Source organism: Quercus suber, unplaced genomic scaffold (assembly GCF_002906115.3).
Source record: "Quercus suber isolate HL8 unplaced genomic scaffold, Cork oak 2.0 scaffold_350, whole genome shotgun sequence".
Taxonomy (NCBI): domain Eukaryota; kingdom Viridiplantae; phylum Streptophyta; class Magnoliopsida; order Fagales; family Fagaceae; genus Quercus; species Quercus suber.
In genome coordinates this window covers 362,949-378,772 of record NW_027069802.1, presented here as the reverse complement: position 1 = coordinate 378,772, position 15,824 = coordinate 362,949, and the positions used below count along the sequence as shown (strand labels likewise).

General features: G+C 34.3%; 2 protein-coding genes across 2 annotated transcripts; one reads left to right on the top strand and one right to left on the bottom strand.

The window, feature by feature from the left end:
* The first annotated feature begins 3,689 nt into the window (after positions 1-3,689).
* On the top strand, positions 3,690-6,794 carry LOC112006008 (receptor-like protein EIX2). Its single transcript, XM_024038321.2, has one exon. The coding sequence runs from the start codon at positions 3,690-3,692 to the stop codon at positions 6,792-6,794; it is 3,105 nt and encodes a 1,034-aa protein (XP_023894089.1).
* Positions 6,795-10,766: 3,972 nt separating this feature from the next.
* On the bottom strand, positions 10,767-12,830 carry LOC112006018 (probable serine/threonine-protein kinase WNK11). Its single transcript, XM_024038333.2, has 3 exons — positions 12,589-12,830; positions 11,618-12,121; positions 10,767-11,402 (listed from the first exon to the last, which is right to left on the bottom strand). The coding sequence occupies exons 1-3, from the start codon at positions 12,589-12,591 to the stop codon at positions 11,010-11,012; spliced, it is 900 nt and encodes a 299-aa protein (XP_023894101.1). The 5' UTR covers positions 12,592-12,830; the 3' UTR covers positions 10,767-11,009.
* Positions 12,831-15,824: the final 2,994 nt, after the last annotated feature.

Genomic DNA, 15,824 nt, shown 5'->3' with positions numbered 1-15,824 from the left:
GGTAGCTGTCTTTGGGGTATGCCTTGTTTAGATCGGTGAAGTCTACACACATCCTCCATTTCCCGGAAGCTTTCTTAACCATCACTACGTTTGCTAGCCAGTCGGGGTAGTAGACTTCTCTAATGAAATTTGCCTCTCGTAGCTTGCGGACTTCTTCGGCTATGTCTTGATCCCATTCTGGGGCGAAGACCTGCTTCTTCTGTGCATGTCCTCGTGACTCCAGGCGAATACGTCCTGATTTTCTTTGAGGAATGCTGTAAGTGTTTGCCGGATTGCGGGACTTGCAAGGGTTCCAATCCTTGTTGTCTGATTAGGCATGGAGTCGTCCAGGGGTATTTCTTCAAGCTTCTCGACTGGCTCCGTCATGCTTCGGTGCTCTTCTATGCTCATGGTTTGGAGGTGGTCATCCATTTCCATCATGGCTACGTAGCATTCGCGTGCGGCAATCTGGTTTCCACGTAGTTCTCCGACTCCGTATTCTGTTGGGAACTTGATCATTAAATGATAAGTTGAAGTTGCCGCCCTCCACGCATTGAGGGTGGATCGCCCTAGGATAGCATTATAGGCGGACGAATGGTCAACCACGAGGAACGTTACGTCCTTTGTGATTTGCTGGGGGTAGTCGCCTACTGTCACAGCCAACATGACCGCACCCAGCGGAAACACCTTTGCCCCTCCAAAACCGACAAGTGGGGCGTTCGTTGGAACCAGTTGTTCCCTGCTAATTTTCATCTGCTGGTATGCCGGGTAGTACAAGATGTCTGCCGAGCTGCCATTGTCGACCAACACCCGATGCAAGTTGTAGTCCCCAACCTGTAGGCTGACGACAAGCGTGTCGTCGTGTGGGTGGTGAAGGCGTCGCGCGTCTTCTTCCGAGAACTCGATAATGGGGCTTTCCCTTCGGGCTACATTTCCCACAGACGGCGCCAACTGATGATGCCGAAAATATCAACAGTGAGTTGCACAATGCTCGTACCCTCGAAACGACACCTGCACAAAGAAAAGAGGACCTAACAGAGAGCACCGGTGTGGTGCCGGCCAAATACCCTCTGAATGTCAAGTTAGAACTTCTTTCAACTCTAGAGTGCTAGAGAATGGTTAATTATGCGTACCTCGATTTGTAAGGGTATTAGGGCTTTTATAGTAGTAGGGGTTTGACCTTTCTTTCTTGGAGCAGAAGTCTTTTCCATATAGGAATCCTTATGAGCGTAGATTGCGGAGTCATTTCCTTATAAGAATCTATCATTGAGTGTGGTGGCCAAGTAAAGGTTTTATTGGAACCGTCGGCCTCCTACCCATTGGCTTGTCTCGTTCCCTACGTTGATAAAGGGCCGTCAGCATTTCTGAACATAATTAGCCCTTAAGCTTTTCTCAAATTTTCCTTACTGTCAGCGTGTCTTTTTCCGTCAGCATATTAGTCCTCAACGTCCGTCGTGGCTGGCCCGTTAGCCTGAGGAGAAAGCTGACGGGTTAAGCCCCTGGTACTTGCTACGATTCTTCCTTATCAAATGTCATCAAAGTAAAAGACTCTTGATCATATTTCTATACATGCCACCATTGGTATGTTGTTTTCATTATTTTTTCCTAATTGACGAATTCAATCCAGTTAATTATGGTATTAATATGTGCAATAGGAACATTAATATCAGTGGAACTAGAAGTTTCATCATACATATTAGTGGCATGAATTTAAAAACAAAAGAACAAAACAATTTAGTCAATTGTAATAAGACCACTAAAATAGCTAATAAACATAACAACTTCATTTGGCCTAACATCAATACATTATGCACTCCCTGCAAAATCTCTCTCTTCTTTTTTCTTTATTTCTTTTTTTCTTTTCTTTTCTTTTTTTTTTCTTTTTTTTGTTGAGAAATATAGACTTTGATTTTGAGGGAAAGTCGAAATTGGTTTAACCACCAATAGTGCCCTATTCCACAATGAATTCAGGATAGGAGGGCACCACTATTTGACATAAAAAAATTCTGTTCACATCCATGACACATTCATAAAATGCATTTTTAATAATCACAATTTTGTTTAATAATCACTCGTAAAGTACATGATTTTTGGAACTAATAATACTAGACTTTTTAATAGCTAGCTTAGGCAATTTCACAACATCAAACAAACCCACTGTATATGATAGCAAATTCCTATATCACCTATTCCATCAAAGGAATGTTGAATTGTTCACACTAATATTGATTAGAAAAGATTCTAGGCCATTGCACATAATTTTTTTCAATTAACTTGGATGACAATTTACACAGTATCTTTCAAATGGAGATAAAAATAGAGTATATTTAATGTTAGTGTGCATGTTACTCATAGCTAGGTCTTTTATGAGAAAATTGTGCAAGCACTAGGAAGACTTCCAAAATATAGATACTAATAAGAAAATCAATATGTTAGATTTTGACACTTTTTTTTCTTCTAATAATTCTATATTTACAATTGAGATGAAAGGATTTAAACTATAATTGTTTCCAACTCTCCGTTTGGAACACCATAAGGTGTTAATTAAGTAACAAACTTCTGATTTTCTTGATGATAAAATTAACCTTGTGTTTTGCGATTAAAAGTTCATGCCATCCAATATATATATATATATATATATAAGTCAAAACTCAAAGAAAATCGAAGATGAACACTTCATTCATGACTCAACTAAGTAAGTAAAACTATCTTATTATCACTATTATTAAATATTTCCGTGCATAGGTACAAATTACAAGCTAGTACATTATAAATTTTGAGCATTGTATCATCATACTGTCCAATGCAATAAATTTGTTTTGCAATTTGAGGGTGGAATTGACCAACTCAACCCATTAATCAATTTATGACAATTCACCCTTTGAGCCTTAGAATATTTCAATCCAACCTAGTTTTTGTAATGCCAATGAGGAGTATTTGCCAATGATAACATAAAACTTTTGTCCCCTTTTTCTTTGCAACATTTAAATGTAAGATCCAAGTAAAATTTACACAATATCCTATTATTATACAAATTTAGCATACAAGCAATGGTATTATCAATTTATCACCTTAAAAATTTTGTTGCTAAACAATCACTACCATAATTCCCAAAGACTTAAGTCACAGCGAGACATATTATATTTTAAAGATTGTTGAATTTCGATACAAGTAATAAATGAGTATTGACCATTCAAATTACCGTCTAAAATGTTTCATAAAGATAAAAAATTTATATGTATCCAAATAAAGCTAAGGGCCTACAAATAGAGGATCCCATCTACAAGACTTAGTGAGTCAGTCAATCCCTAATGTGTGGTTGAAATTGAAAGTATAAACACATTCCATTTTAAAGATTTTTGAATTTTTGAATTTTTGACACAAGTAATGGATAACCAATCAAATTACATTGCACTTTTCACAAGTTAAAAAATTGGTATATAAATCCAAATGTACCAAAGGGCCCACAAGTTCCCTTTGCACAAGTTAGAAAATTGATATGAATCCAAGTGGAACTTAAAAATGGGCCACAAATGAAGGGTCTCATTATTTGTGCGGTAGAAATTTAAAGTACCAAAAAACAAACTCGTAGCAGGTAGTCAACACAACGCAATACACGGTCCATTTCCTATAAATTAGCATGCCATTATTGGCATTTCACATCACATAACAAAATCATAAACCAGTTTTATTTTTATAAAAGCATAACGATGAAGGAGGGTTCCTTGTGGAGAATTACTTTAAGCTTTCTTTGTTTGGTAACTATTCATCCTCCTCCTAACTTCTGCACTGCCCACTCCCACTCTGACTCTGAGGTTCGTTGCATTGAAAGCGAGCGACACGCCCTTCTCAACTTCAAGCATGACCTTCTAGATCCTTCAAACCGGCTTGCCTCTTGGGCTGCTGCATCTGACGTGGATTGTTGTCACTGGGTCGGTGTTCTCTGCCACAATGTTACCAGTCACGTCCTCCAACTCCGTCTCAGAACCTTTCGTCCTCTGTATGATGAGCTTACTACCGATGCCCAATATGACGCTCAATTGCAAACTTATGAGAGGTCAGTGTTCGGCGGTAAGATAAATCCTTCTCTGCTTGATTTGAAGCATTTGATTTACTTAGACCTCAGCTACAATGATTTCAATGAGACTCAAATTCCCAAATTCCTCGGTTCTATGGGGAGCTTAAGATTTCTTAATCTCTCTAGTGCGGGATTTGGGGGATTGATTCCTCATCAACTTGGGAATCTCTCTAATTTGCACTATCTCGATCTTGGAGATAATGATTTATATGTCAAGAACCTTCAATGGCTCTCTGGTCTTCCTTTACTACGACACCTTGCTTTGAGTTATGCAAACCTTAGCCAAGCCTCTGATTGGCTACAGGAGATAAACAAACACCCTTCCTTGTTAGAGTTGCGATTGTCAGATTGTGAACTTTCTGGTTTCATCCCACCACCGATACCCAGTAGTATTAACTTTTCATGTCTCACCATCCTTGATCTCTCATCCAACAATTTTGAGAACAATTCTATTCTGTTTTGGGTCTTTGGTCTTCATAATCTGGTTTCTCTTGATCTATCTGAAAATCGGTTTCAAGGTCCAATCCCTGTTCATCTCCAGAACTTGACTTCACTTAGGCACCTCGATCTATCTTGGAACTATTTCAACTCTTCAATTCCCAATTGGCTCTATAGTTTTAGTCATCTTGAGTTCCTCAACCTCTATTACAATCACTTGCAGGGTACAATCTCTAGTGCCATTGGAAACCTAACATCTGCCATTAGCATATGCTTGTCATTCAATGAACTTGAAGGAAAGGTACCAAGATCTTTGGGTAATCTCTGCAACTTAAAGGAAATTACATTGCAAGGCAACAATTGGAATCAAGAGGTATCTGAAATCTTTCAAAGTCTGTCAAGATGTGTTTCAAATGGACTAGAGATCTTAGATTTGTCTAATGCTCAACTGTCTGGGCAGTTGATTGATGAGCTTGGGCAATTTAAAAATCTGGTCATCCTTTCTTTGGGGTCTAATTCAATTTCAGGTCCAATTCCATGGTCTATAGGAAATCTTTCCTCTTTGAGATCCTTGGACCTTGGGAGTAACCGAATTAATGGAACTCTCCCTCCAAGTTTTGGACTGCTCTCCAAATTAGTGCATTTAAATATCGAATCAAATATATTGGAGGGTGTAGTATCTCAAGTTCATTTTGCCAAATTCATGAAATTGACAACACTTCTTGCATCTCGAAACCAACTGACTTTAGAAGTAAGAAACAGTTGGATCCCTCCTTTTCAACTCAATTATTTATTTTTGAGATCGTGGAATTTAGGGCCAAGATTTCCTTTGTGGCTTCTTTCACAAAAGCATCTTAAATATTTGGACATATCTAAGACACAGATTTCAGATGCAATTCCTCCTTTGTTTTGGAACCTGTCTTCTCAATTTGTGTATCTAAATCTCTCTCACAATCAGATCCATGGAGAGATTCCAAATATCCCAATGATTTTGTCCCCTTCATCAATGATTGATATGAGTTCAAATCACTTCAATGGTTTGTTGCCTTGTATATCCTCTAATGTGAGCTTCTTAGATCTCTCTGACAATTTATTGTCTGGATCTATTTCGCACTTTTTATGTTACAAGATGAATGAGTCCAAACAAATGTCATTTCTCAATCTTGGTAAAAACTTGTTGTTAGGGGAAATAATTGGTTGTTGGACAAAGTGGAAAAATTTGTATACCTTAAATTTGGGAAACAACCATTTGTCCGGTTCTATTCCAAGATCCATTGGATCTTTGATTTATCTTCAATCTTTGCATTTATACAACAACAAATTCTCCGGAAAATTACCATCCTCATTGAAAAATTGTAAATACTTGGTTACTATTGATATTGGCAAAAATGAGTTTGTTGGGAGCATACCTTCATGGATAGGACATAGATTTTCAAGCTTGATGATTCTCAGCCTTCGCTCAAATAGTTTCAATGGTTACATCCCGGAAGAACTCTGCTCTCTAACTTCACTCCAAATCTTGGACCTCTCAAATAATAAGTTATTTGGAAGCATACCTAGATGTGTTTACAATTTCAGTGCCATGGCCACAAATAACAATTCAAATGATCCTATTCTTTTATATGGCCGGTCAACTACATATGGTTATTCTTGGGTTTTAGAAAGTGCATTGGTTGTGATTAAGGGGAAAGTGCTTGAGTATTCCACCACGCTTCAACTTGTAAAAAGTATAGACCTTTCCAAAAACAATCTATCAGGCGAGATCCCTAAAGAAGTGACTAGTCTTCAAGGATTACAATCATTAAATTTGTCATTTAATATCTTGAGAGGAAGGATTCCTGACAATATAGGTGCTATGGGATCATTGGAATCTATAGATTTCTCTGTAAATCAACTTTCAGGTCAAATTCCTCAAAGTATGTCAAGATTGACATTTCTAAGTCAGTTGAACTTGTCAAACAACAATTTAAGTGGGAAAATCCCGTTAAGCACTCAACTACAGAGCCTCAATGCCTCCTGCTTTATTGGAAACAGACTTTGTGGAGCTCCACTAATTGAGAATTGTTCTATAAGTGATGTAAAACCCAACGTTGAAAACAAAAGGAGCAAGGATTTTGGTGGACCTGAAGTGGATTGGTTTTACGTTAGTATGGCACTTGGATTTGTGGTTGGGTTTTGGGTTGTATTGGGCCCTTTACTATTGAACAAGCAAGTGAGAATCATGTACTTTCAATTCCTAGATCACCTAGGGTTCAAACTCTGGGGTTTTGTGGCACAAACTTGGCTGCGTTGTAAGTAAATGTTGTAAGATTCTTAATATTTAGTGCAAATATCATGCTATCATAGTAATCAATATTTTGATGATTTTTATTTGATCTTTGATCTGGTTAATGCTTGTATTATTAGCTATATTCATTCCATTGACATATATGAATATGAAGTTTCTTCTTTTGAATATCAAATGCAATCCAAGTTGTAGTTTTATTATCTCTATACATTACAATGTAAAATCACATTTCAATTAATACAAGAATTTGATAATTAAAAGCAATATACAATACCTTAAAAGTTAAAATGAATCCCAATTTCTCAATCTCTTATTGATCACTTTGTAAAGTCTCAACAAAAAAAGGTTTTTGCATATTGCAGCAAACTAAATGGGCTATTTGTAACAAACTCAAAGGCTATTTGGTGGATTCCTTGCAACAGAAATCTTAGAATCATGCTTAGGCAAAAGAAATGTGGGTCTCCAAAGACTTCTTCTTACTTGGGGAAAAACCTGGCCTTCGATGTTTATTGCAAACTAGGTGACGATGCACACTTTGTGCAAGCATACTATAGTTTTGCGTCAAAATATGCTATATTTTTTCTTTGTAGTTCCAAATTTTCTGGCTGCATCCGTTCATTTGAATTGTGTGTGGCTATGTGGGTGGGTACACATGATTAAACTGTTGATTCAATGAGTATGTTTGGGTTTCGTGGTTTTACAAAGGTATTGCAACTAGAGATTTATTTTTGAAGATATCCAAGCCTCTCTTATATTGCCTCTGGACATTGACACTCTTGGTTTAGTTGAAAGGTATGGAAACTGAACTATCGTCCTCCTTAACTATGCTGCATTTATTTTGATCTTAGCAACATATTGGTGATGTGACACACTTCACTGCAAGTAACAGGCTCGATTAGGAGCTTGTATGTAATTTGGAGAAATCATCTTTTTTGATTCCTAACTCTTTAATGTGAGTTTCTTTTACATGGAAAAGAGGGCTTCCAAGAAACTGAATTTTGTGACTGCAGAGTTTATAATTTGTGATATTTTGAAATAACATTCCCAACTCTTTCTATTTTTTTCTTTGAGATCCATTTTCCTTTAATGAAATTCCTTCATTGTACATTAGAAAAATCTGAAATAATCATGTATATGCATGTATGTATCTATTTGGGTGGTAAGTAGATAGGTATGTGTATGTTCTAAAATTAGGTTTTTGGTGAAGAGGGATTTTACTATTTTAGTCTAGGTGGAATGGGGTTTTGTTGAGTTAATGATTTTCTGAATTGCGGTATGGATTTTTTTAGTTAATGGTTCTAACAAGTGAAGGTCAATGAGTTGAGAGAGAGTTAGTGGGGTGAACTTAATTGTCTGTGGTGTTTTGTTGGGGTTGTAATGTTGTTTGCAAAGATTTATCAACGCTTCTTTTTTACACTTGTTTGGCATGGTAGAAAAATGAAATCCAAAAGGCTGTGGTTGACAAGACAACATTGGAATTAAGTTGAGCTGTGTGTGTTTGCAGTAGGATAGTAGGTGGCACAATATTGTATTTTATGCAGTAGGACATAATGTATATAAACACTTACACAACCTCTATATTAGGTTTTAGTAAAGCAGCCCAAGATTATATTTCTATTATTTGTAGCTCTCTTTTTTGGGTGAAGGTGAAGTATACTTGCTTCAATACAGTTGTTTTTGGTTTCCTATGTAAAATTCATTAATATCCTCATCCTATATAATTTTTCTTTTCCACTAGTAATGGAAAATATTGGTGCCTTTAGTTTTTCCAATAAAACTCTACTACGCTTTATTGCAATATGCCTTGGTTACATTAAGCTCATACACAATATATATTGTAGTATGGCCACATTTCTTTTGCTAATCATTAGACATTGAGTTATTTCTAACCACCTCATCCATTCTTGGTGTAATTTTGGCAACTGCTGGTGTTCCTGTGGTAGGTTTTGGTAACTGTATATGATTCTCCTTTAACAAGAACTATCATTTCTCATTCCAACACTCGAATTTGTAAAACAGGACTCTATCATGGATTTACAAATATCATTGTATTCCAAATACAACAAGGTTCTCCAGTATTTACCGAGTACCTATCCAATTGAAATTAGGTTTCTATTTTCTATTTTATCAACAAGAGTTTATTTTATCTCTTGTAGTATAATAGTTTTGGATTTTTTAGCACATGGATCGTGACTCTCTAGTGAATATCGTTGAATACTTGAACCTTATCCAAACCATTCCAAACTATAAGGATAATGTAATTAAGCGGTGGCATTTAGAGTATTGGTAATTGAAGTGTTTCCAGTGAGTTTGAGTTTAATACTAATGTTTGTTCAGATCACAATTTGATAAACATGATGATCAGTAATATATCTCTAATATTATGTATATTTGATGATAAAGTGTTTCCAGTGTAGTTTTAGATATTTGGTCCATAGAAATGCTCTTATAATTGTGATATTTGAAAATTAGAAGGATATGTAATTGGAAAGGGTTCTTATTACTATCCAATACGCACAAGCTTAGCATTTTCACTCTGGGGCAAGATTTTTTTTCCCCCTTTTGTTTAGTGTGTTCTCTGTTAATCTGCCCTTAACTTTTTCCAAGCATATGTGCAATATATTAGCTGGAATAGTAATTATATATTGTTGAATTTGGCCTAGGGGGCTGTGGTGTGCATTACCATCTTCAATTCTTTTGCACAGGACATTGCAAAGGCCAAGGAATTCTTATAGTAGGGAGGAGTTGACATTGGCTATTGAAGACTATGACAGTCTCAATCATATATAGCAACTTGAGGTACAAATTGGATGATAAATTGTGTGGATCTAGGGAGATACAATTTGCTTATAGCTATCTGAAATTTGAAATGGTATTTAAAACTATGAATGCAGAATCCATTGGATAAACAAATGTAAAAAAATGGTTAGAAACAGGTTTAAAAAAAAAAAATTGTTCATTTTTTTTGGGGGTAACCATTTTTTAGACAGGCCTACTAAAATTACAAACAACTGTAACAACCTCTTCTTCTTTTTTAGAATAAAAAACACATAACAACTTTGATACCGCCTCATTAAATCAATGCATTTGCACAAACTGCATTCAAATTTATGATTTTTTTTTTTTTTGGGTAAAAGATTAATTGACTTGATTCTTTTGAGGGAATGTCATACTTAAGTTCGACCACCACTAATGACCTTTTCTTGTATGGATTCTTGAATCATCACAGTTTGGCATCAAATTCGTAAGGCATTCTGATCACACTTTTTTTTAATAACCACTTCATGTCTCCACCCCCTCCGTTGTAACTGTCAAATTATCCAAATAACAAAAACAAAAATACACTGCCTATTTCAAAGCAAGACCATAAGGCCTTTGGGCCATCCCAACTTCACCCTCATCATCAACCGTTACCGTTTGCTTGTGAAGGTCATCCTTCATGATCTCTTCATTGGCACTTTAAACAGACACGTCTAGAATATATATATACATATATATATTTGACTTCACTTTTTTAGCTTTTTTAATATTGTTCCCTCATCTCCTTTGAATTTACTTAAAATTATACGATCCAAATCTCAAACTGGAAATGTTTAATCATTCAGAATCTATAAAACAAATTGTTCTATCAGTTGTCACAAGGTTACAAATTTAGCAGGAAAAACCAGGTTGAAAATTGAAAATCATCTACAGTCTTGTAGATTAGTTTTACCATCCACTTACCTAGATTAAAATCCTCTTTTCCACTTCTTGTAAGAGGAAAAAAAATCTGAAATCGAATCTTAAAAACTGTTTATTAAATAATTTTTCAAAAGAAAACATGGAGTAGAAAAGTACTTGTCCAGGGGAAAGAAAGAGATTAATAAAGCATGTGTTTATTTATTTTTACAATTTGGAAAAAATAATGACATAGATTACAACAATTCTTTTTTTACTTGATAAATGATTACATCATATGTTGTCATTATATAGTTGATGAAACAATAAGCCAAAACAAGAAGCAAACTCAATATATCTTTCTTACTTATTTTTTATGTGTTCAAACTTCAAACCGCAATGTACAAGGCAAAACCATCCCCAATCAAACACTCCCCATATATTATCCTAACTTCAGTTGTTATCCCATGTCTCTTCGAATTCCTTATAAACATTTGAAAACATTTACATTTAAAAAAATAAAAATTAAATAACAATGATAAATTTAAGCACACTTCACAACATCATTAGTCATAAAAAAATAAATTCATCATTTTCGTCATCATCAATTTCATCAAAGAACGGGTCATTGAGGAGCTCAGATGCAGAAGGTCTTGCCCTTGGTTGAGCAAGGCACTTCTCGATGAACGCCCTCACCTCCAAATCCTTAACCTTGCTCAAGGCCTCAGGCCTCATCCCAGTTGACACCTTCTTGTATATTTTGGCAACATTGTCACACTCACTATAAGGAATTTCCAAAGTCACCATCTCAATCATGCACATCCCAAATGAGTATATATCCACCATTTCCGTGTAATCCTCCTCGTAAAGCTCCGGTGCCATGAATTCTGGTGTCCCTAATACTGAGTGTGCTGAATGACTTTTCCCCACTATCGCTGCCAAACCCAAATCACCAATCTTTACCTAACAAAAAAACCAAGAAAAAAATTGTTAAACTTCCATATAACATCATTAGTCAATTCAAAACCAACTTTTTTTTTCTTAAATTAGAAGACTAAATTTGATTGCTTGGTTAGAAAGTAAAGCAAATGTATTTTAAAACATAAGATCCAAAATTGCAAATCAAACGACATGACCTATAAGCAACCAAATATGTATGTTAAAGCACAAAATGGTACCTGACCAATGTTCCCATTGACAAAAACATTGCTACAATTGAGATCTCTATGAATAACACAAGGCTCACGTGTATGCAAGTAGTCCAACCCTTTCAAAATCTGCTTTGACCATTTCTTCAAAGCTTTCATTGAAACATGCCTATGTTTCTTCCTATACTCTCTCAAGTTTCCACTAGTACACACCTCGGTGATAAAATTCAAGGTGTTGTTTTCCTCGTCCCTCCACACATTGTACAAGGCAATGATGTTATTGTTTGTTAAGGTTCTCAGCAGCCTGACCTCGGAGTAAAGCCTATCAATCATGTAGGGATCATTAGTGAAGTTTCGTAGTTTGACCTGGTTCCATGCTACTTCTATTCCTTCTTCTTGATCAAATGCACGGTACACTTTTTTTACTGCACCACTGCCAAGTAGCTCGTTGTAGCGGCCGTACCGGCATGTTGGATCAATTTCGACAAATGGCTCGGAATCTTTATCAGATGAATCAGGATTCACACTAGGCATCTTCAAGTAAAACATGCAAAAAAGTCAGTCATAAACTATGAAAGCAAGTAGAGTTTATTTGAATGAGTTTAGAGTTCAGACAAAGTTTTACATTAAAGTCTAAGAAACCCAATAGAATTAATATATATGAACTGTAATTGACAAGTTTCTTGATAAACCGAGATCCAAAAAAAAAAAAAAAAACATGTACAATCCTCATACTTTTAGACCCAACAAACTCAGAAATATGAAGAGAATTCGAAAGGACCAAATACACGTCTGTTTAATGCTTTAATTCAGGTTTTTTAATATTCAATGTCTTTAACATGAAAAGTCTATATTTTTCATGAAAAAATGGAAATCTAAAACAAACCCAGATGAGACCCTGATAACAAAGTGTGTTATAAGCCAAACAAAGCTTCAATCTTTGACAGAAAAATACAACAAAAGGAAATGAAGCACATAATAGTAGAGGCCAGAACTCTTACCATAAAGAACCAAAGTTTCTGATACTGTGACTTGAAGAGATTTGCTTCAATCTCTCCCTGCCAAAAAAAACTACTAATATTTCAAGCAGAGAAGTATCTTTAGAAGAAACTTTGAAAAAGTAGTCCAACAAAGCATGAAATATGGAAAAGCAAAAGGGTTTTGGAGATTGGTATTTATAGCAGCTAGGCTGGACTCAAAGACAAAGGTTAATTAAAATTGAGAATGTGTTTGGTGAGGTTAACCAGGGTTGATTTTAGGTTAATGAGGAATTAATGTTTAGATTAGGTAAATTTGAATTTCCAACCGTTTTAAGTATTTAATTTAATTTTGTTCTTTTTTGTAATAGACAGTAAAAAAGCTGATAAAGATGTAGTTGAAGGAATCTCAAATTTTTTTTAATATAATGTTATGTCTGAATTGGGAATTTGCCACGAATTAATCTGATGATTTGCTATTGTGTAGTGTGTACAACATTTCAGCCTTGTTTAAAGGGATTTCATAGTGATTGCTCATTATTGAATGAATATTTTGAGATTTCTTTCCTTGTGTGTTGGGAAAGCATATAGTATAGTCAACTTTGGAACCTTTGGAATTTGGCATCTGAACCGTCCATGTTTCTTTGTGGGCAATAGTGATCGTGGGTCCCATTAACCGTTGACGGTGGAGATTTCACTAGAGCATTCCACTAAATTGGGAGTAAAAAGTCTACCTGGGGTCCATTTTCGAGGGTGTTTGGGTTCTAAGAAATTGATTTTCCAGTCAAAAGTATTACATTCTTGAACAGGCTTTTGGTTTAGCAGTTGGGGCCAGCTTGGCTTTGAAAAGTTTAGCCCAACTGGACAAGAAGAAAATTAAAATATGCATTAGTCATGCTTTGAAGTGAATAGAAACTACAACTGTCATTGTTCTTCTTTTTTTTTTTTTTTTTTTTGAACAATTGAAAATTATGTATAATTTAATTTATTCGTTTTTTACATGTACACACACCATTGATTGCATCAAATGCAAGGGTAGATTTTGGTTAACTTTATCGATGAAGTTTTTAGTTGTTTAACAAGGGATTTTGATTCAAATCTTGCCTACATTAAAAAGAAATTTAGTAACGTCTTGATGTGAAGGTAAAGAGTATTAAGACTAATCATCATAAAATAGATTCTATATATTTTAAATCTTGTCGTGACTAAAACTGCCAGGATTATGTCCACATAGCTGATTTGAAATTGCTACTATTAAAACTAAAATTAAACAAATATAGTGCAATTTAAAGGAAAATTTGTTTGAATCAATGTTGTTCAATCTTTGTACTAATTAAAATAGAAAATAAAAAATTTTCAAGAGATAAAACTCGATTACCCTTATATGACAGTTTTAGATTCTTGTAGACGCAAAATGGAAAAAGAACAATTGGTCAATTTGGAAACATTAAGAGTTTATTCATGTTAGTTAACTCAAAATCTATTGTCAACAAGTAAGGGACTTGGAATTGAGTTTCTCCTACACGAAAAAGAATCTCATTAATTTTTTAATCTAATAATAAAGAGCAATTATGTTAAAACAATTAAGTATCTACAAAAATAAAACAAAAAAGGAATGAGGAGTTTGGGCATATAATTTTTTATCATAGTTGAGTTGGGTGAATCATGCAATGCACCTCTCTCGATTCTTCCTTTCTCATACGACAATAAAGTCTCTCACCTTAATTTCGAGATCAAATTCATCATCAACTCCTTTGTGTCGACGCAACAATATCAATAAGTATCAAAAGTTTTATTGTTTTCACGTAGCTTTTAGTAACACCCTTGATCCTAGCTCCGAAATGTGCAAATTGGAGCAAGAATATGTTCGGAGGCAACAATTTTGAATGCACATTTGTAAAGCGGTAAAGCATAACTTTATTTTTTATTTTATTTTTATAACCTTTTCAAATAGCCATTGTTTATTTTTCTTTTCTTTTCTTTTCTTTTTTCTTTTTTCTTTTTTCTTTTTTCTTTTTTCTTTTTTATTGAATAACCCTATTTTTATAAAGAGGAAAATATTCCAGACAGAAAATTAATTTATAACCTTGAAATATTTGGAAAGTTATAAAATTGTGCTGGAAGGCCCATACAGGGCACGCGATTTCCTCTTAAAAATTCCATATGGTTTGAGATCTACATTAGGACAACTTTTGAACGCAAATGGTCTATTGACTCTACTCATTTAACATCGTATTAGAACTCCCTCCATCCCAAATTGTTCGGTCTAGTTAGAAAAACTCAATTATTTAGGGAAATATCATTAACTATCTTATCTCTTAAAAAAAAAGTTATAAATTTTCTAAACAAATTTATCAAAAAATTATTTAAGAAAAAAAAAACATTTCTAGTATTAGCGCCAACTGCCAAGCAATACTAGAAATTCTATAATTTGCAAACCTATATTCAAATCCAAATTCTATAGCCACCAAGCCTAATCCAGATTCAATCTTTACCTTTAAATCAAATTTTAATACGGTAGATTAGAAACTCTACTAGTGGCAAAACAATAGCATTAGTGGATTTCAAAATTTAGGTTTTTAATTTTTTTTTAAATTGAAAAAAATGCTCCCATAAATAAATTAAGGGCATAAAGGGAATATTAATAAATTAATAGTGTCTGACTTTTCAAACAGAAATTTTTTTTTGGGACATTCCAAAATGGAATACAAGCCAAACAATTTGAAACGAAGAGAGTATTAGTTACTAAAACGGGATTGCATGTTCATCATGCGCACTAAGATTATAGTATAAAAATAATTGCCACAATATGTTGCCTTTTTTTTTTTTACCCTCAAATTAAACCTCAATATTCTAATATTCATTCTTTCTTTATCAAATCTTCTTCTTTTTTTAAAATGAAACTTTATCAAATCAAATGTTAGATTCCTCTCCAAAAAAGAAAAAAAATCAAATGCTAGGTTTTAAATCCTATTATCAAGTGTAAGGTTTTCATTTTCATATATATATATATATATATTTGCAAAAAAAAAATCTTTATCAAAAACAAGTTGAGTGAAGTTACCAAAAACAAGGTTAAGTTTTCGCTCTCACTTTTTTAATAAGGAAAAAGTATAATTCCTTACCAATAATAATAAATAAATAAGTATAATTCCATGGAACAATGATAACAAGACCTACAAGTCTAATAATTCACATATTACTTTTAACTTTTGTGAAATATATCACTTGAGTCACAACTCACAACCTCTTACACCATG